Source organism: Meriones unguiculatus, chromosome 1 (genome assembly GCF_030254825.1).
Source record: "Meriones unguiculatus strain TT.TT164.6M chromosome 1, Bangor_MerUng_6.1, whole genome shotgun sequence".
NCBI classification, from domain to species: Eukaryota; Metazoa; Chordata; class Mammalia; order Rodentia; family Muridae; genus Meriones; species Meriones unguiculatus.
The window spans coordinates 19018070-19040114 of record NC_083349.1 but is presented as its reverse complement, the minus strand read 5'-3'; the positions used below and the strand labels follow the sequence as shown (position 1 = coordinate 19040114).

The following is a 22045-nucleotide window of genomic DNA, read 5'->3' as shown; positions in this document are numbered from 1 at the left end:
GAAATAGCTCTGTGATCCTCAGGGTCTCTGTCTTTTTGATATACACACTGGAACATTACCAGGTAGGATTTGTTTCCAAATCAATAGGGTTGAAGCAAAACCGGATACACATTGCTGATGGCTAGAGCTAGGCATACTAGGGAGGGGCATGCTGTGTTTTAAAAACTCTTCTGCATCCTATCTGGAAATGCCATAATCCAGGACAGACCCAGCACTGGGCATGCAGTTTGTGTAACAGCCCCAATCCACAGGGTTGAGTCTGGGAGGATGCCTTTAAAGCTGCAGACCCACAGCTGTCTTGATGCCCTAAGTCCCCTTCCCCCATGCCCACCAGGCTGGAGACAGGGCCAGAATGGGATGAGCTCAATCCAGTAGGAATCCAGGGATTTGCCTGAGGCTCTCTGGGCATGTGACAAGAGACAGAATCAGCCCACTCACTAGTCCAGAGTCTGTGAAAGTGGTAGAGGTGCCATTCTGAGCCTCAAGAGGCTGGGCCTTCCCAGCATCCTCTTGGCTAGGCAGAGGTGACAGCAATCCATCATCTCTCACTGCCTGCTGCTACACAAACAGGGGCTCCAGGAAAATCCCCTCAGTAAAGGGGGTGAGCAAGCAGAAGGGCCCATCTATCTTGTTTCTCCTTGTGCCTCAGGCCCCTTAGCCTGTACATTGCTGACCCCAAAGTTGTCACTGGGAACAGCAGGAGGGCATAGAATTGTTCAGTCCTGTTTTAAGAAGGTTTCCCTGGCATCATCTCATTGCCACTCCCCCCTCCCCCATCGCTATATAGACAGGGAAAGTAAGGCATGGAGAAGAAGGAATTCCCTATTGTAGTCTGGTCTTTCAAACTAAGCCCTAGGGATAGACTTGCCCAGAGACATGGCACACAACAATGCCATAGGACAGTCATTACCCCAGGGCCTCAACAGTTGCAAACTCTACTTGCTGTGGTATGAGATGGGGCTTGCCCAGCTCCTAGTGGGATGGATGGACTTGCCTTTGGTGGGAGCCAGGTCAGAAGGATCGTGCCTGTGGCCCCTTCAGCTTGATGGAAGGTGGTACGATGTGACTCCAAAATCCAGAACCCTGACTTGATGATGGTGTGTATGAGATCTAGGGTAAAGGGACACTGACACTCCCCAAAGCCAGCAAAACTCTATGCCCATCAATATGGTCTAACGTGATAAGGGTTGGCATTGTGGGTATTTGGGTTACATTGAGTTATATACCCTTAGCACCCAGGCTATACCAGGCCCTTGTTCACCTCTGATCACACCAAGACAAGCAAGAGGCTATGCTTGAGAGTAAGGTTGAGGGCAGGGCTTGTAGCTCATTACCTGAGGGAGGGGCTTCATCTGGCCTCACAAGAAGAAGCTGAACAAATCCTTACCTGGCCAATGGACTCCAGGCCCAGAACATGAGGAACTCCATCTCAGGAATGGCCTCCCCAACCCCAACACCAGTAATCCTTCAAGGTGGACACTCTGGCCAGTATCTTTCCTTGGGCAAGGACTTCTGGTCAGGACAAGAGAATTCTCAGTCCAGGGTAGAGGCCAAATGCTGAGAAAAGCAGTATCCAGGGGTCGAGGAGCCCAGGAGAGCTTGTAGCAAGCCAACCTATGTGAGAGTAATTCTACCAAGCTGCTGTCACCCTGGCCATGGGCTCCTGAAACAGGTTGCTTTCAGGGCCCACAGCCATGCCACTCAACCTAGCAACCCTACTTCCTGAGCGCTGAGGACCCACTCTAACTCCCATCCTGATACTTTCACCACTGCAAGAACTGTAGGCAGCTGGGGTGACTGGGGCTCCCAGGCCCAGCCACCCCTCAACAGCCACATCCACAGCCTCCCTGCGCAAACCGCCCACGGCTCTGAGCCTGAGCTGACGTGTAGCCTCCCCCGCCTGCGTCACTACCCTGAGGCAGCTGTCCAGGCTGCCCTCAAGCCTCTGCCTAAAGGCCAGGAAGGCCAGCTCTGTTTTCCAGGACCCAGAGTGGGCCGCAGCAATGTGAATGCTCCTATAGCACTTCTATCTCCAAGAAGGCCAAAGAATTTGTGTCAGCGCCCCTCAAAGAAACCTTGGACTCCCTTTGGCTCCAAGACCAGTTCTGGGTCCTTCTCTAGCCATCCTAGAAACACAAGGGCCCCCAAATTATCCATTCAACCCTGGTCAGGTTCACAAGGATGCTGTGCCTATCCAAAGAGGTGGCTAGGCCCTCCCACACAATTAGGAAGTGAGGATACTACCCCACTCTACATGAATCGATCAGTCAGCCAGGAAAATACTGTCAAACTCTAGGCCTGGGGCAAGACCCCAGACCCAGCCTATGACCAGCATGCCAGAGGCCACCCTCAAAAGAGGGGAGGCTTTTTACCAAACAGATGGACTTTCAGGATACTGTCCAGCAGGCGGGGCTGGCTCCCAGCTGCCGGGATCCAGAACACTGGCCCTTCAGAGGCAACAGAACAAGGCCCCGACCAAGCGGGCTGGGCCCTAAGTGGTGGCCACCCTGGCACAATCCCTGCTTTGTCCCCAAAGCCTCAGCCAAAGCCCAGCCTCCATCCTGTTCAGAGCCCTGGACAGCCTGGCTCAGCAGCAGCTCCAGGCAAGGCCTTGTGGAAGCCTGTGAGCAGCCTGGTCATGGAGAGCTGGGACCTGAGTCGCTGGGCACCTTAGCTACCATGCAGGCGAGCTTAGGTCTTACTTCTAACCGGGAAGCCCTCCCATGGACTCATAAACTTCCTGCAGAGTACAGGTAAAAACAAGGGACTCCATCAAAAAGAGAAGTCCAAAGAGACCCTTATCTCCTACAGCACCCCCAAGAAGGGCCACGACAGGGCCACCCTTACTTGCTTCTACCAGACACTGTATTCAGCTTTGGAGCCTCACAAAAGTCCCAAGGAAACCCCATCCCAAAACCCATTTGTAAATGGGGCCTAAGGCATAAAGCCTTTCTACTATATAGAGTCCAGCCTCCAGAGTCAGCAGCACGGAATTGCCGTCACTAAGTTCCAAGAGGTCGCAGGACCCCCAGGCCTGGCCCGCAAAGGACAGCCTGCACAACTAGGTGTTAACCTACCCTATGGACACTACAAAAGAAATACCCAACTAGATCACTGTGACGGTATCCTCCTCACTACTGTGCCAGAGCCCAGACAACGAGACTTCCTAGTGACTTGCGCCACCTTTAGTGATGTCTTTGGGTGGTTGTCCTGGAGAGGACCTGCTGTCCACTGTGTGGTACAGAAGCTGGGTACCAAGGTAAGAAGGCAAGAAAATGATGTGCTCTCCCCTGGCCCACTCTACAAACACCAGGGAAGAACCTAGGGTAGATGGTCAGGGTACCAGGACATACTTGATAGGCTGTGTCCAGCAGTGGGCCTGGCTGGTGCTGCTAACAGGTGGGGTACAGGCCTTGCCAGCCCCACACTAGTGTTCAGGTGACTATTCAGGGAAGAGGGCAGTGCACAGCAAGTTAAGGGGAGTCTACACACCAGTTGACACAGACAGTGTCTGGGCATCTTCAGAGGAAGGGCTCTGCTATCTCAGGCAGCAAGGGAGATGGTGGGACTTAGAGCCCTCCAGTGTCTCAGCCCATCACTACCCAGTGCTGTGGTGGCTGGGCATAGTCCAGTGACATTCCGCTCTGAGACTGCCTGATGATCTGTCAGAAACAAAGCCTGGGGAGTGGCGGCAGGAGCTGACTCTGCTTCCAGTCACAGTGAGGGCTAGGCCTGGAACTACTTCAGCTCAGGTGCACAGAACAGCTTGCTCCACTGCTTCTACATGCAGTTCTCCCTTGGGCAATGGCAGGGCAGAGACCTAGACATGACCCACTCTAGAAGCCCATCTAGCATAGGCCTGTTACACCAGAGCTCTGTGTGTAGCCAGGTCCTGGGCAAAGCCCATATAAGTCAGGCCAAGGCCCACGAGCCCACCAGGTAAGGCTCTGTGCAGGCACATAGCACACCTTGAGTGAGCACCCTTTCCAGTACAAGCACACTCCATCCCTTGGCAGGAAGTTCATGGCCTCCCTGGTCTTCGTCACTGCTTGTAACAAGGCAGAGACCCACGTGCACTGGGACACAGATGCACTGCGCCACCTGAGTGGCCTGGGACAGGATGGAGTCTTGTGGTTTCCCCACCTCTACCCCTTCCTTTAAGCACACCTCCTCTTCCCTGGCCTCTGTTCCCTACTGCCTGCAGAAACGGCTCTCAGAGAGAATAGGAACTCCTGAGAAAGTATGAACTGTGGGAGGAGGGCTGGCAGTGCCCAGGCTTAGCCACAGACAGGAGCTGAAAAAGGCAGAAGAGAGAGGCAGGAGAGCTGCAGGCCGCCTGTCGCGAGCGCTGAACAAGGCCCCGCACACCCTGCAAATCCTTCTCTCTGTTCCCAATGAGCACAACTCTAACAGAGTGGTAGTTTTGAAGCCACGGCATCCTCACCTGTACAACTAGGTGGTCAGCTGGCCAGAGCCGGATGTAGGAAGAAGGCTGTGTAATCCCATGAGGGACTCATAGCAGGGGCCAGAGAGCCTGGTGAGCAGTGATCACCAGATTACATGCTGCTCACCGTCATTGCCGCAGAGGCCACTGGGCCCCTTCCACACAGATTTAGAGCCCCAAGGCCCACACAACTTCCCAACTCAGGCCCTCTCCAGCCTGGCCCATCAACACGACTGACACAGAAGCCACTCACAAGCTCCTGCTTGATGTTCAAAGAGCTACCTGGTCCAAACAGCCACCTTTACTCCTACTTCCATTCACTCTATTGCCCATGAGCACCAACATCCCTGGTCTTGGTACACCCACAGGGTCTGCTACATGCTCTTGCCTGTTTCTCTCTACCTGTCTCCTTTCTCACCTGTCTCTCTTATCTGTTCCTTCGCTCTCCTGTCTTTCACCTGCCCCCTGATCCATCTGCCCCATTCACAGTTCTCCCTCACTTGCCTCTCCTCTGACCTGTCTCTCTTGTACCTGGCTCTTCACCTTCACCTAAATCTCCTTGACCTCCAATCTCCCTAATAGCCTGTCTCTCTTACCTGTTTCCTCCTTGTTCCACCTGTCCCATCCTCATAGGCTTCTTTTACCCCAAGATTCCTCTGCAGCCTGCCATCAGAACTCTCATCCAACCCGTTAATGGCCACTTGGAAGTGTGAAATGGACATTTCAAGTATCTCAATCTGGCAGCCTATCTCCGGACCTGTGAGGCCAGTCAGGTAAGCTTGAAGGCAGCCCCACTCATTTATGCCCTTCTCTTAGCCTCACTGACCATTTGCAGAGTAGAGGGGCCTGGTCATCACCTCCTAAAGTAAGTTTATACTGGCTAGTTTTTATATCAACACAGGCTAGAGTCATTTGGGAAGAGAGAAGATCAACTGAGAAAAAAAAAAAATTCCCCCACCAAATTGGCCTGTAGACAAGCCTATGGGGTATTTTCTTGATTTAGTGATTGATATGGGAGGACCCACTCCATTGTGGGTGATTCCACTCTTGGTAGATGGTGTTGGGGTTGTACAAGAAAGCAGGCTGAACAAACCTTGAGGAGCAAGCCAGTAAGCAGCACTCCTCCATGCCCTCTGCTTCAGTTCCTGCCTCCAGATCCCTGCCTGGCCTTGAGTTCCTTCTTTGATGGACTATGATGTGTAAGCTGAAATAAGCCTTTCATCCTCCAGGTTGCTTTCAGTTATGATGTTTTAGCACAGCTATAAAAATCCTAAGAAAGACAGGGTACTAGAGGCTCTCCTGGGTTGTGAACTCACGAAGGCTCCAGTATGCGCAGAACGGTGCCCTGCCTCTGCCTCTGAGGCTACACAGCCTAGTCAACCTTCCCTCTGGTCCTGACACCACTTGGTCTTGAATCATCTCCCATTCCTCCTTCCAATTTAGTCTCTAGGGGGGATGCCTTCAAAGGCAGGGACTGTCTCCCATCCCTGCAGGGGCCAACTCTGGAAAAACACATCTCAGATCTGGGGAAAGTCCTGCGGAGCTTTTGCCAGTGGATTGCCAGCCCAGCCCAGAAACACTTGGCCCTGGTGTGCCCCTCACTCCTGAACAGCTTCTGTTGACCAGTCTTACAAGTGTCACTCCAGTGTCACTAAGCATCTAGACCTAAGTGGACAAGTAATCAGAAGACATATCCTGGAGAAGGGTAGCTTTACAGGTACACACACAGAAGAGAGATTACTGCATGACCACAGCACAGCAGCCAGAAGCAGAGGACAAACACAGTAAAGGTGATAAGAGAAACCCACTGGGCCCAAGGCACCCACGCAAGGCTGAGCTCCTCTCTCCAATGGCTGGTTCAAGAGAAGGAGCATACTGGATGTTCCAAAAAGCACAGAGAAGCCACAGATGGAGTCCTACTCCATCTGATCCATGGAGGCAACACTTTGAGGTCCACCTTCCCATAGGTTGATCACATGGCTCACTACCACCAGACTCTGCCATCCACTACCCCCAAAAGCAGCTTATATGTAGACAGGCACAAGCAAAAAGGAGCAGGGTGTTGAAACGAGCAGGTGGGTAGGAGCTGAAAGCCATCTGTGTGTGTGTTCCCATGACATGTGGCCATGCCAGGAGAAGCCCTCAGATCAGCATGTAAGCAGGGCAGCAGTGGGCAGAGGTCTGGCCTACACTCCCCCATCAGGCTTTCCTGGCAAGAAGTCTGGCACTGCCTGATCCAGAGGTAACACATTAAGGTTGGGATGCAGCAATCCTGCTGACATCTGGCGCTAAGTGGCCAGGCCCAGCAAATACAGTCAGGATCTACCTACATCCACCAGGATGACCCTTCGACAGTAGAGAGGGATGAACAGTCCTCTGGGCTGCACATTTGCACTCTGGAGGTCAGAAGTCAGGAGAGAGGGTGCATTCAGAGGGCTAAGGAGAAAGGCTGCTCATGGTCTTTCTGTATCACCCACCATCGTGATGTCATTAACTATACGACCGTGCAATGCCACGAAGAAAACGGGGAGACCAGCCCCTACCCACAGAGTCCACAAGCACCATGCATCACTCACTGCTGTCATCACTTACACGCCCAGGGCTTCTTAGAACAATGTTTTATCGGTACGGTAATTAGATTATTTCACTGCCTCCTGCATTCTGCTGCTCCAGGCAGGCCCTTCCCTCACAAACTACAGTTCCTCATCCCAGGAAGCATGCATATCCGGAACTCGATAGAACACCTATGCCTTCCTCTCAGCCCCAGGCCCCTTGCTCAGTGCCTTGGTGTGTTGACTACTCAAGTTAGAGGTTGACTCCAGGGTGGGAAGGTGTAGGCCTGGGGTCCAAAAAAAAAAAAAGAAAAGAAAAGAAAAAGAAAAAAACAAAAAACCATCTGCTTCTGCCTCAGTGACATCACAGTCATGGGCCTCCAAGGGAACTCAGCCTGGCCCACCTTTTTCTCAAACATCACCTTCTACCACTGCCTCCCTGCAGCCCTGGGGTGCTTGTAGAAGGCCCCCAAGCCCCCACCCGAACCACACTGTACCCTCCCACTATCCTCCACTCCCAAGCTTGCATTGGCTCTGGGGAACTTTTCCAAAGGGAAAGGAGATGTGGGCAGTGCCAGTCGGACCTTTGGGCAGCTGGAAGACAGGCCAGTCCTGGGAGAAGAAAGAAAATGGCTGAGTCCCAGCCTCCCACAAAGACGACTGTGTGAATGCGCCTTGCTGACCAGATGAGGGGGCTGACTAAACCCAGCCCGCCCCAGAAAGCTGGGCAAATGTAAGGTAGTTGTGCTCACTGCTGGACTATGGGAAAGCTGTGCAGAAATGGGGCCTGTCCAGGGAAAAGCAATGAGGACTCTTGGGGAGGTTCGTTTCTGCTGTAGGCCCAGGTTTGTTCCAACCGCCAGGCAGGGATGCATGGCCCAAGCCCAGGAACTGTCACCCTCCACCCGCCAGGGAAGCCCAATGTCGCAGAAGCTCAGGCTTGAGCCTAGGTGCAGAAGAAGGCGCTGTCCAGCTTTCCTAAGGTTCCTGCGCTGTCACCCCCACCAGAACCGGAGGTTCGGGCTAGGAAAGCCAGGCCAGGACCTGCCGGGCGGTGGCCGCTGCCTGGAGGTGGGGGGTCATGCGGCCGGGACGCAGCTGCTCAGGCAGCACGCCTATTAACGCGGCAGACGGCAGATGGGCGCCCGCTAGTCCCCCTCCTCCCGCGGCACAATGGGCCCAGCGCTCTCTCGGGCGCACAATGCGGGCCCCGGGCCGCGCACCTGCAGCGGGACTGCCGAGAGCCGCCAGGCCCGGCCCGTGCTGCCCCAGTCGCCGTGCGCCCCAGGCCGCGCCGCGTGTCCTTGGGCTGCGCCCGCCCGCCCGCAACCGGTGGGCTGCGAGGCTCTACCGCGGGACCCAGGAGTGCAGCGGACGCCGGCGCACCGCCGCCCATTGTTCACGGCCGCCGGGCCCGGCCTGCAGCATCCCTGTTCTGCGGCCTCCCTCGGCCCCACCCGGCCGGTCACTACGGTCTCCCCGGCCCCACGGCTGCGCGTCCGCCCCGCACCCCGGCCCCGCCCGCGCCCCCAGCCGCCGGCGCGCACGCACCTGTCTGTCCCTTGCCCAGCGTCTTCTCCAGCCGGTAGGGCCCCACATACTGCGCGTGCTGCGCCCCGCCGCCGTCCTTCCCCGTCGATGTCATCGCTCCCGGGCCCCGCGCCGGCGAGTGGGCGCCCGGGCGCGCGGGCAGGGAGGGGCCGGCCAGCCGTGCGCCCGAGTCTGCCGAGCGCCGTCCGCGCTGACCCGGCCCGCGGCGCCCCCGGGCGGGCCGCGCTGCTCCGCGCCCCCCGCCGCCCCCCACGCCGCGCCCGCCGCACCCGTGCGAGGCCGGGCCGCGCGGATGCCTCTCTGCCTCTCTGAGAGGACCCGGCGGGCGGGGGCACCAAGCTTCCGCCGCCACCTCCGAGGCCCGCGCCCCGCGCCCCGCGCCCCCCTGCGCACGCCCGTCCACGGCCGTGCAGCCGAGCCCCGCCGAGCAACCGAACCGAGCCACTCAGCCGAGCCCAGACGAACAGCCGAGCGGCTTCGAGTGCCGCCGAGCCCGAGCCGAGCCCGAGCGAGCGCCACCGGCCGCAGCTAACGTGACAACTGGTGCTTGCAGCTGTCAATCAGAGACATAGCCCAATCAGCGCCGCCCGCCTGGACCGCCCCGCCAGTCTCCAAGAGCGCGCTGGGCCGCTGGGCCGCTGGGCCGGGAGGGCGAGATTGGGGTATCGTTGGGGCGGGGGCGAAGAGGAGGCCACGCCAGGGCCAGGAGCCTCCGGACAGTGCTTTAGCTGCCTGGAGCCTTGTCATTAAAACGAATGCTGGGCAGTGCAGGCAGCAGGCCTTGGAGAGACGTCCATGTGGTCTCCTGGATCTGGGGATTTCTCCTTGCACCCCTGGGCTTTGGAAGGAGTTTTCCGCTCCTCGCGAGAGTTTTTCATATAAAACGGGGCCGTTGTACCGTGGCAGGATGCTGCAGGCGGTTTTGGAATGCTGGTCACCAGGCACAGGTGCTCACTGCAGGGTGGGGATGTTAAGCATTGGCGAGGATGTGGTATGCGGGCCGGGTTCTGCAGGCGGAGTGGAGATGCTGCTTTTAGGTTGGAGTTCTGCATACAGCATGGGTGCTGTGTGCAGGCTAGCGCTCTGAACACAGGTAGCGTTCTGCATCCGAGGCATAATGTTTTATGCCGGGCAAGTGAGCTGTGCACTGCAGTGCCCAGGGTGCTCTGGAAGCCATTCTCCACCGGAGAATGCTTCTGTTCCCGTGGGAAGGGGACAGCATTTCCTTGTTATGCCAGTAGACACCAGTACCATAGGATCAAAGAACTCGTAACAGGGGCATTCTGCAGCAGGGCCCCCTGGTGCCTCCAAGACCTTAGCTGCAGCCCTTCCTATATTTATGATAAGCAGTGAGTCAAGGAGGTTCGTGGCACCTAAGATCCAGAGAAGCCTCTGAAGAGTATGGCCTTCAGGTCAGTGGTGGAGGCAGTCAGACCTACAGGGACCCTCTTTTTTTTTTTTTTTCTTCCTTTTCCCATGAAATCCTTGTATTTCCTTAAGATGTGCTGTGGAAGGTAGAGGAAAAGGAGAAATGGGCCCAGGCTCAGAACTTTACAGATGTGGATTAGACTTCCTGTGCGCCTCGGTGGGAGCTTCGTTAGCCAATGATGTGCCAGCTGGCATCAACGAGTTCTTGGGTATGAAATGTCACCTTCACCTTCAACTGCCTCCTTGCCCCTGCCAACCCTCATCGGCGTCACAATGTGAACCTGGCCCCTACTCTCTCCAGTCTGCCTGGGAAAACCACTGGAGAGCTAGGGCGTTGTAGCCTGTTCATATTTCCAAAGAGAGAAAGAACCAGCCCTCAGAACAGTTTCCCCTCCGAAGATCTGGCCTGATCTTTGGAAGTGGTAGATTTAAGATCACTGGAACGAGCACTACTGGTCTGCTAACGGGGACACGCAGGCAGTCCCAGGGTGAGCTTCAGGCTGACGCTGGCACCACTAGGGGCAGTGGTGATTTTTCAGCTGCATGTGAGAGTAGTTGGGACCAGGATTTGGCCAGAGGTGATGAGTAGAATTAGAACATGGGCAGATGAGTAAGGGTTAATGGTCTACATAAGAGAGGAAAGGAGATGCCAGGTGCCTTTCCCTACCTGCCCCGCTTGTCACCCAGCCTCCCTGTCTACGTCCCCACCTTTCCAGTGCCCTCGGCAGCATTTGCTCTGTGGCTGTCTGGTTCCCAGAACTTGTATCTTCAAGGCCCTGCTTTCTCCCTCCCTGCAGTCTACCCTCCGCCTCTTGGTTGCTTCCCCTCTCTCCGGCTGCCCACTTTTGTGTTTTATCTAGCCAGCACCCAGCAGCAGATCTCCGGAGTCCAGTGTGGGCCCTCTCCCCTTGGATGCGTTGCCCTCCCTCCAGGAGCAGCCATGTCCCTGATGCACTTCAGCTTCATTCCAGTGGCCCAGTGACTCTCTACTGCCAGGATCACCTGAAAGCCCAGATCCCAACCAAACTGTCCCATAAATCCTCAACTTCTACATCTTTACAACAGACGCCGAATTCCCTACCCCCACCTTCGTGAAATCACAACACAAACTCTTTGGCTAGCCTGCCTCATTCAGGTTTATTGGATCTGATACTGAGGCACTTGTGACGATGGCTAGTGGGGTCCCACTTGTTCCATTGTATTGTGGGGATTCGAACTGTGAGGGGTCCAGTGGTACTGAGCAAATTGACCTCCTCCAGAATCAGAAAAGGAGGTTCTTGTCCAAAAGAGGCCTCGCTGGCAGATTAGCCTCCCACTACACCAGTACTTTCAGAGTTACTTAACATAACCCAGGACCAACACAAGATAAAGACAGGTCAAGAAAAGGAAGTGAGATCTGCTGCTTCCAAGGACCTAGTAACAAAAATCCTTAACAAAGAATCAGCAAATTGATTTCAGCAGTACCTGAAAGGAAATCATGGGAACCTATAGGACTTTTGTCCAGGAATGCCCAATTAACGTTTCAAACTGATTTTAGCAGGTTAGGCCATTAGGCTGGGAAAAACTGTAATACACATCATTTTTTTAAGAAGTTCCCATTCCCCCATCTAGTGCCAGGCTGGTCCCAGAGCCCTTAGTCTGAGAGTTTCAGTGAAATTCCTCTGCCTTCTCCAACTGCATCTTAACGGTTTTATTGTGAGACAGGCTCTCTTCATGTACTCCAGGCTGACCTTAAATTCACTTATGTAGTCCAGGCTGGCCTCAAGTTTGCCATGGTCCCTCCTCAGCCTTTCAAGTGTTGGGATTACAGGCATGTGCTTTCATGCCTGCTTCTGCCTGCCCAGGTAAGGGACTTCAGAGCATTTAGGGGAACAGACAGGTGGGAGACCAAGAAGCAACGAGAGACTGAGAATTCCTGCAGACCAGGCCTGTTCTAGAGAAAGCACGGTGCACAAGTCCTTTTACAGTAATTCAGCTGTGGGGCCTAGATTTGGGAGAGGACTGATCCATTTGGGGTGGGGGTAGGGCTTAGGGATGGCAGGTGGCCAGGCCACCCCAAGGTGCCCGTGTGGGATGGGGTTGGAAAGGCAGACCTCCACTTACCTTCACTTGTTCCTCCACCCTACCTGTTATTCCATTTGTCCAAGGAGGAAATGAGGCTAAGAAAATACAGTACTGGCCTTGGGAAGAATCACAGGTACTCCAAATGTGGATAAGAGTCTGGCATGTGGCTACATCTGAAAAGAATCTCACATGCTGTGTGCATTTTCCCACGCTTTAAGGAACTGAAGACCGACTGGAGGGTCACATCTTAAAATCGGTGCTTTTGTTCCTTTCCTCCTTTACTCTCTGGCACATGGGATGTTGTCGGATGGCATCCAGGGCCCCCACAGCCAGGGCTCTAAAAGCCAGAACCAGATGCAGGATTACGGGGAGCAAGGAAAGGAGACTTTGTTTCCAAGGCCTCCGGAATGCGTTTAGAGCATTAATCCATTTCCTGGGAAACAGCCCAGGCCCCTGAATGCATTCCCTAGGAGACAGCACCAGGGGGCCCTCATCCTGGCTCTCTACTGTCTTGTACATTTAGTATGGCACACCAGAGTGGAGAGCAGGCTGGGAATATGCACCCACACCTGGGAAGGAGGAGGAAGGTTTGCAGTGGCAGTGTTGAGGAAATGCAGTAAATGCACATACTACAGCTTCCAGGAGCATGCATATTTTGTTTTCCCTGCACTCCTTCTGGAGCAAGCCACAAAGAACTGATGCAGAGAGAGTCTGTGTCCCAGGCCATTGAGTACAGAGCTCTCTGTATGGAGTCTTCCGAGCCCATTGGTAACAGCTAAATCAAGATAGGAAGTAAGAAGCTATTCCTTCACCCACTATGGATTTTTAGCTCCACCCTCCTTGCACTGACTTATTTAACGAGATGGCTTCTGAGTCAAAGGTAAGGTCCCAGCTACAGACCTTCTTTGAGGCCAGGAGAGGTGTCCTCTCTTGCATTCTCATCCAGCCTGCTCTTGCCTGTAACGAGAGACTATTTATGGTTTCAATTTGGTTTTATTATTATTGCTGTTTGCTTTTCAGAGTTTGGAGATGTACATTAAGGCTTCTCCCGCCTCACACGCCCCCAAAGCATTCCTCAGCTGCCAGGGAAGAAGAGCATCCCAGTCATGGTGAACACTGATAATTAAAGTCAACATCTCAGCAGATTGAGTCAATTTCTTAAAAAAAAATTTTTTTTTCATTGCTAGGTAACCCTGTATGTCAATTTTCCATACCCAAATAGCTGGCGGGTCTCCTTTCTTTCTTTTTTCAAAATTAATGTCTCTCATGAAATTTGCATTTAATAAAGGCTGCTTTCCTGCCTTTCTCAGGAACCTCCAATACTGTGGTCCTCTCTTGGTCCTGACCTGACCATTTCCCAAGTGATGCCGGAGGATAAGGGGCTGCCTGTGGTTGCCATGGCTACTGAGTGTGCATTACACTGCCCCACGCTTGCTCACATACACAGAAACATAAATCCTGTTTCACTCCAGCATATGATCCTTGGAAGGCGCCATGGCCCTGTACTCCTGACCCCTTTCCTCAAGGTACAAGGTGGAAGCAAAGTTGGACTGTGAACTGCGGCCCCACACCAGCCCTGAGGCTAGGTGTATCTGCCTCAGACCCCCTTGGAGTGATTCCAACATGGGTGACTTATCTCTGTTCTCTTGGACATCAAGACTCTTATGGTCGGGAGTAGTTGTGCAGAGAGACTATAATCCAGGTGGTTATCACCCCTGGGGAGAGCATCAATGGCCCACGGTTCTCTAGGGTCTGAGCTTTCCTCTCCACCTTTGTCAGCCCTCTGCTCGGTAGTATTGCCCCTCAAATCCTAAAGTGGCACTCCCGTATTCATCCAGGTACAATGGCAACAGTAAGGCAGCTGAAACTCTCACACATCCTATGGGGTCTAGCTCCACCATTCTTACCTGGAGAGCAAGGCCCAGAGACTTGCTGATTGTTGAGGCCACCATCTTCCTTGTCCCCCTTAGCCCTGAACCTCTGAGAAGCCTGGGACCTGCACAGTGCTTCCTTGTAGAGTTCCCTGCCCTTGTATGTCCCACAATCACCACTTGATCTCTCCCCAACTCACTCTGAGACCCTACTCTCTGGACCTTTCCCCGGTCCTTCCCCGTGACTGGAATGTACCGGTGTTAGGGTGAATGCCAAGCACACTGTGATCACCTCCTGAGCAATTGTGTTTAGGTCCTTGCAAAGCCAGATCCCAGACTCAGGGCTGTGGGAGGCTTTCCCTAAGAACCAGCTCTGGATCCAGTGCTGGACATGACCAACAGACCTGCTTGGCTAGTATATTGTACACAGAGCAGTTAAAAACTTGTGCGTGACACACCTTTGTGATTCTGTCATCACTGTAAGGAAGAAAGGTCTCAGGTGGCTTCTCCAGGTATGGCACAGGAACAGAGGGACTCTAAGCCTCAGCAGCACAACTGTCCTGCACACCTGCTTCAACTACACACGTGCTTGTACCACACACTGCAAGCCTGGGGTTGTTTTTCGGCTGTGCCTCACTGTCTTTATCTTTGTGACAGACTAGGGTTCCTGTCACCCCACCTACCCGAGCCTGGTGACTTGAGGCCACTGTCCGGACAAGTACCCAGTGCTATTTCCCACAGCTCATTTCCCCTTCTGGCAGGCCTTTCAGCCCTGATGTCTAGAAGCAGCAAAAACATCTAACCTCCCTATGACAAAGACAAACAGCAGACCAGAAGGAAAATTGAAAGCATTTTATTTTCATTAAAACATATTAGATATTAAGAATTGTGTTTTCCTAATCACAGTGCTGGGCTTGAAGCCAGGCATCTCTGCTGTGTACCAGCTGTGTACGGAGGCTAGCATGGCACAACCTGCTATTGGTTGAGAGCTCTCTGAAGTTGCTGGGAGTTGACACTTTCAGAGGCTTGCTCCATTTCCCTGACGTAGCCTAGAGTCTGGGGCACTCATTCCCCCACCTGTATCTGATGCCGTGCCTCCTCTTGACTAGATCTCTGCATAGCCTGCTATTCACCTGTGGTTGAGAGTTGCAGACACTGCTGCCTATGGGTGCCTGCCAGCGACTGACTAGTCAGAAGGGCCCAGGACTACAGCAAAGAGCAGGTATGGGAAGAGAGGAGCTGTCTATTGGGTGGCTGTAGATTAGAGGTTCCTGGAGCCACAGGGTTCCTGAGCTCATGGCAGAATCCAAGGAGACAGATGTTGCTGTCACCCCACCTCCTCACCCTGCACATTATGTCTCCTGGCACAAAGCCTTCTGGGGAGGCTGGGCCTAGAGTGTAGAAGCCACTGCACTCCTGTCTACCTTTTGCTTTGAGACTTGCTTCCCCCCCCCCCCACACACACACCTATTGGTGCTTCAGTTTTCATAAGATAGGCCAGTTCTTCACGAGGGTCCTCAAGGCGGGGGTGTGGTGTTGTAGTGCCGAGGTTGGGATGCAGAGTGTAAGCTAGTCAGCTGCTCTTGATTGAGAAGAACCAGCAGCAGTCATGAAAAAAGACTCTGCTGCCCCATCCCTGATCTAAACAAACAAACAAACAAACAAAATCCCAATTCCTCTTAAAATCAGAATCGAGTTTCCTGGAGAGCAGGGCAGGCCCCATCATCAGGACGAAGTGCGTTTCAGGACCTCAGACCTATCTGGCTAGACTGCCCCAGCACAGGGGACCCTGAATGAGGTGTTGTGGAGGGCACTGTGATAGGAAGGGGTCAATGACTATTTGTGAGTGTGTGTCTCTAAAAACTAGTAGGCGGTGTTGTGAAACAGATCTCCCAAACAGTGGCACAAAACAATTGTTTAGGACACTCAAGAGTATGAAGAGTCAGCCCAACAGGCCCAGCTGGGAGATAAAATAGCAGGCCCTAGAACCTTCCAGTCATAGGAAAGTGTGTTTTTATCTTGCATTTTTAAATCATCTGGCTGGGGCCTTTATGGATAGAAGTAAGTGGGCAGGTAAGGAAAAGCTCTTCTAGTGCAGACAATCCGTGGCTTCTGGGTGCCCAAGGCCCAGGGTGGGCTGGCAAGAAAACCAAGCTCACAACTCAAGTCCTGAGAGCTGAAGGGTTAATGTTCCATGCTCTAGATGGTAGAGACCCATGGTTCTCAGCACACAGCCTTACTGCTCTGCACTTTAACCTTCAGTGGCCCCAGCACTGAGCAGCTATGTAATTCCCAGCCTGGAGGTGGGCTGAAGAAGGCAGAAGCAGGCATAGGCTGATCTTTCTAAATGCCTGTAGGTGATCCCAAGCTGCTACAGTGGCTAGTGTTACAGGTGTCTGTCCTAGAGAGAGAGAAAACAAACAAACAAACAAACAAAAAACAAAACAAAACAAAAAAACAAAGAAAGGACATAATGAAGGAAGGAGCCCTTCTACTGTCAACAGGAGCTGGAGTTATAGCTCTTGGGCCTAAGGAGTCTGAGGCTCTTGGCCCCTATAGCTTAGCAGCTCTCTGGAAATTTTTCTTAGCAACCAAGGCTGTAGTTTCTCATCTTTAGCTTCTACCTTTTCTTAAAATAAATTTTTTAGGAGCTGCAGAGATGGCTCAGCAGTTAAGAGTACTTGTTGCTCTTGCAGAGGACCTGGTTGAAAATTCCCAGCACCCACCCCGGGCAGTGCATTACTGCCTGTATCCTAGGGAGCCTAATGCACTCTTCTGGCCTCCATGGGCTCCTGCTGCACGCTGTGCACAAACACATACTCAATCACACACACATATACATAAAATAATAAGATAAAAATCTAACTATTTTTACTTTTTCTTTACACACACATGCTGGAGCATGTATACCAGAGCATGCATAAATCAGGAGAGAGCTCTTACAAATCAGCTGCCTCCTTCCACCACGTAAGTCCCAAGGATCAAACTCAGGTTGTCAAGCTTGGCAGCAAGCACCTTTACCTATGGAACCAACTCAGCCTGTGCTCTCTGCTCTCTCTTCCTCCCCCTCCCTCCTTCCCTTCTTTCCCCCTCTACTTCCGCCATGCCTCCTCTTTGGCTGCCTCTGCCCCTCCCCACACCTCCATAATTTGTTCTGCAGCCCCCTTTTGGAATTCCTCAGCTACCTTCTCATTTCTAACATCACTTCCACCACCAGGATAACTGCTGCTACCTTCACCCTTGCTACTGCCCTGCTGCCACCATTTAAAGAGGCATTGCCATTTTATCCTCAGGCCACCAGAATATCCAAGTCTACCGATGATAAAGATCAAAAGTCAACATGAAAAGTCCTCTCCAGTGACACCTTATATTATGCCTGTGTTTGCTAGCTTTTGTCCACTTGGCACAAGCTAAGATCATCTAGCTCCTAGATTCTAGGAAGAGTGAACATCAATTGAAGAATTGCCTCCATCAGATTGGCAGAGTAGGCAAGTCTGTGGGACATTTTCTTGGTCAATGATTGATGTGAGAGTGCCCAGATCGCTACAGGTGGCGCCACCCTTGGGCAAGTGATGCTGGATTGTATAAGCAAGCAAGCTGAGCAAGCCATGGAGAGCAAGGTAGTAGGCAGCATCCCTCCACAGCCTCTGCTTCATCTTCTGCCTCCAGACTCCTGCCTTGTCCTTCCCTGGTGGACTGTAACCTGCAAGGTGAAACAAATTCTTCCCTCCCCCAAGCTACTTTGGTTCATGGTTTTCATCACAATGATGAAAAGCAAACTAGGGCAGTGCCTAATGTTGCAACGCCATGGGGCAGCGCTGGAGGGTGTCTCCTACCAGGCTACAGAAGTGAGCCAAACACCTTGCTTCTATATAGGGACAGAAGGGAATGCAGCAAGGACCAATCATAGCACAATCCTTCCGGCAAATATGTTCACATCAATCACAGGCCTTCTTGCTGGACCGCTAGAAATGCTCTATTTCTGGCCTGGATGAAGGGGATTCTAGAGAGAGATTTGTAATGGGGATGAAGGTGGATCTAGAGAGATTTGTACTGGGAAAAGTCTAAAATAAGCAAGTTGTGTCCACGGCTGGGATGGTGTCTTTTGGAGCCTGAGCAGTGTTTCAGCTATGGTTGCTATGTAGCTTCCTTGTAGTGACAATTCTGAAATTTCGGTTTCTTTGAAAAAAAAAACACACAGAAATATTATAACTATATGTTTTTGTTTTAATCCCAGGTATGGGGACATGGGGCTGCTTTGGACGGTCTGCAGCAGCCGACTATGATTTACCTCATGCTCTAGCAGATGTATGGTTTTGCCAGCAGCAGATAGTTTATGCAATTGTGTGACGTTTGAAATCTGGGAACTTCTCCGAGGGTATATAAATGCTACAACCCTGATAGGCATTGTTGGCCTTTCAGGGGGAAGAGGGCTGGTTGTGGTTTGCTAGTAGCCACGGTCAAAGAAGAAATGAAAGGAAAGAAGTTAGATTCTGAGATTTTCCTATTTCTTCTCTCCCTCTCTCCTTGTTTTTCTCCTGTCTGGTGTTCGGGGGTGAAACCAACGGGGTGGGATGTGTACAACAAACAAATGATGGGAAAAAGAAGAACCCGTAAAGTAGCAAAGACCAGCCACACTTCCTCAAGGCGTCCGTGGAGTTTGGAAGCTGCTAGACGATGGTAAGAGCAGTCCAGCTACTTTGTTTATAGTTCCTATTCACAGGAACCAGGGCCCTCAGGAAGGGGCTAAGAGCCGGGAAGTGAAATCACTCAGCCCCTTATATCTTAGCTTATTTAAAGGTAAACATAAAAAAGAATTCTTGCAGTGAAGAGTTATCATTAACGTCAACAGTGACTTAACTATTTAACTATTTACTCTTAACCAAACACCATAGGCAAAAGCGGAATCATTTCATTTCCCTCACACTGACTCTAGAAGTTGTCTGGGGCTGTAGTTTTCTCACATGTTCCTCAAAGGTCCACAAAGGCTTGAGGATGGCAGTCACCTCCTCTTGGTGAACAGTGCAGGGGTCAGGAGAACACTGGAACTAAGAGTATCATTATGGTCGTTCTCAGACTGTGTCCAATATCAGCATCAGGCTCTTTTGGAAACACTCTTCCTCTTCTAAGAGGGCTGCCTGAGCATCCTCCTCTCCTGTTGCTGACCTCCCAGCCCCTGTGTTTGGAGGACCCCCAGCTTCTTCCTGGCCTGATGCCTTAAAGTCTAGGTATAAATCACACTGAGCAGTCTTGTCCCATCCCCCCCTGGCTCCACTCCACATCTGACTGCCTTCCCATCCCATTCCAAATCTCACATGTGTCTTCCTTCAGCCAATCCCAGAAGGAGAGCCTTGGGCTGGGTGCGTACCCTCAGAGCAGGGGTTTCTGAGCCATAGGCTCCCAGCAGGGTATCAGGACGCTACCAAAAGGTAGTTTCCCAGTGAACCCCAACTCTCCAGATCCCTCTCTACACTCTTAGTAGTTACACCATCAGTTAAATTAATCTGTGCCTGTCCCTTTGTCTCCAGCATAAACGCTGGGACACCAAAGACCCATCACCTTACTTTGCCATTTGTGGATCTAACTGGATGTGTGAACAGAACTCTGAATTTCCTCAGACAGGTTTGCTTACATTGCCTCACTCAACAAATAGCCCTGCAAGATATCCATTGTTCTCAAGGGCATAGACGAGAGAGATGGGGCTCAGGCGACATGTGTCCAGGACTAAGTCACTTGCTGAAGAGAGAGACTATGGAGTGGGGTGCTGATCTAGAGGGACCCGGAGACTTGCCTGGAAGCCAGAGAAAAGATTTTTCATGGCAGGTGGATCTACATAGACACAATCCTCCACCCTCAAGTCCCTCATGGCGCTTTCTGATGGGGTGGAGAAGGTTCCAGGAAGCGGGTCAGGAAAGCAAAGGGACCTGATGCAGTCTTGGGAGCAAAGAAGAAGGGCTGTGGGACACATCTGGGCAGCTGGGGAGAGTGTGTGTCACGTTGCCTCGTCATCCCTGCTTCCTGGGCTGCAGTGCTCATATGCTCACTGTACTGATACCTCTGCCAGATGCCAACCTCCCTGCCTCATTGACACTCTCTGTGCATGCCTCAGCACTGGGTATTAAGTGAGTAATCTACTTAAGACCTGAAAGGGGGCCTCTGAGGGTGGTATAGCTGAGAAGTACATTTGTGGTATGTTCACAGTCCTGTGGGGTTACTGCATTGGCTCCTTATTGCATCATGCATCATTGTTTACCGAAGAAAGGGGGTCTCGGTAACAAAGAGGGATTCCCTGGCTTTTCTATCTAGTGAATTGGTTTTCCTTTTCTTTTTCTTCTCCTCTTCCTCGTCTTTTTTTAATTTCTTTTTTTATTCCTTCCCTTTTTTCTTTTTTCTTCCTCCCTACCTTTTCTTTCTCCTTTCTCCTTCCTTCCTTCCTTCCTTCCTTCCTTCCTTCCTTCCTTCCTTCCTTCCTTCCTTCCTTCCTTCTTTCCTTCCTTCCTTCCTTCCCCTCTAGAGTCTGGGACAAAGCTTCATGTAGCATAAGCTTGCCTCCAATTCACTAGATAACAAAGGATGACCTTGAATTCATGATCCTCCTGTCTCTGGTTCCCAAGTGCTGGGATTGCAGGCATGTGACACCATACCTGGATCACTGGCTTTCCTTAAAGTGAGAAGAAACCATCACAACCACTGGAATGCCAGTATTTCCGGTGAAGGCGATTTCATGAGTTCTGGTTGAGGCACCCACTCTCCTGCCCAATGCCTCATTCCAGAGGAGTTGAAGAATATTCTAGCTGTCATATCAACCCCCCCCCTTAGAGACTGGAGAGATGATTGGGGGATAAAGGTGCCTGCCACCAAGCTTGAGAATATGAGTTCAACCCCCTGGGACCCACATGGTGGAAGGAGAGATCCAACACTCACAAGTTGTTCTCTGACCTCCACGTGTGCTCTGTGGCTTTTATCTCACACATTATAATGCAGACAGAAAAATAAATAAATGTAATAAAAAATTTAAAATAGAGCAGTTAAGAGAACTTTCTCTTTTTTTTTGCAAAGGACCTTGGTTCAGCTTCTGAAACCCACAAGGCAGCTCACAACCATCTATAACTCCAGTTTCAGGGGATCTGATGCTCCCTTCTGGCCTCCACAGGCACCAGACACTCACGTTGTATGTATACATTAAATAAAAATAAATATTTTTTAAATTAAAAATAAAACAGTGGCCAAAAATACATGTAAAATTTCTCATCTTAGCCATTTTCAAGTGCACAGCTCAGCAGCATGAAGCTCCCTTACCATCCACTTCCCAACTTTCCATCCTTCCAAGTGAAATTCTGTCCCCATGAAACATTTTTTCCCGCCTCTCTCCAGCCCCTAGGTGTCAGAGCTTCCTCTGTAAGCCTGATTATATTTCACCTGTGATGTGGTAGACCACCTCATCAAGAACACAGGAGGGACTGGGAAACAGCTCAGACCTCTGGGACTATGTGGTCTCCAGCTGGCCTAAAGCAACATCCTTCTGAACCCCGTGGAAGGAACCCCAGAAACATCAGCGTCCTTACTGGAGAAGGGTCTGTGCACGGGCGTGGCCCAGGGTTTCTGTCATGCCTCCCGAGATTCAGTGTGTTCTGATCATAGGATAGATAAGAGCTCAGAATAAGACAGAAGCAACCTAGGCTGGTATAGGGGTTAGAGCGAGAAAGGTCCCTCATAGCCTCAGTTTTTGAAAAATTGGTTCCTAGTTGGTGATGCTGTTTGGGGAGGCTATGGAACCTTTAGGAGATGGACTCTTGCTAAAAGAAGTATGTCATGGGGGGGGAACTTAGAGACTGTATAGTCACCCCCACTTCAAGCTCACTTTCCCTGCTTTTTGCATGTGGTTGAAGATGGATTTCTCAGCTTCCAGCTGCCAAGCCTCCTCCGTCATTATCATGATACACTTTCCCTCTAGACCGGTAACCCGAAATAAACTCTTCTGTGAGTTGCTTTTGGCCATGGTACTTTATCACAGTGACACAAAATTAACTAATACCGCCGGAGAATGGCTCAGTCAATAAAATGCTTGTCACACAAGCATGAGGACCAAGGCACCATCTCTGAAAAATAACATAAAACTGTGTGGGTGATCAAAG

At 51.9% G+C, this 22045-nt stretch overlaps 1 protein-coding gene across 17 annotated transcripts in view; it reads right to left on the bottom strand.

Moving 5' to 3' along the window:
- Brsk2 (BR serine/threonine kinase 2) overlaps window positions 1-8991 on the bottom strand; it is a 51752-nt gene extending 42761 nt beyond the window's left edge. For 14 of the 17 annotated variants that reach the window (XR_009591573.1, XR_009591576.1, XR_009591575.1 and 11 more), the window contains exon 1: window positions 8548-8852. Coding sequence is in view for 14 of the 17 variants with exons in the window: in XM_021655743.2 (XP_021511418.2) it covers window positions 8548-8641 (94 nt within the window). In the remaining 3 variants the exon portion in view is untranslated. Of the gene's footprint in view, window positions 1-8547 lie in introns of all 17 variants that reach the window. The other 3 variants (XM_021655749.2, XM_021655742.2, XM_021655751.2) reach the window with 1 other exon arrangement.
- Between the last annotated feature and the right edge of the window lie 13054 nt (window positions 8992-22045).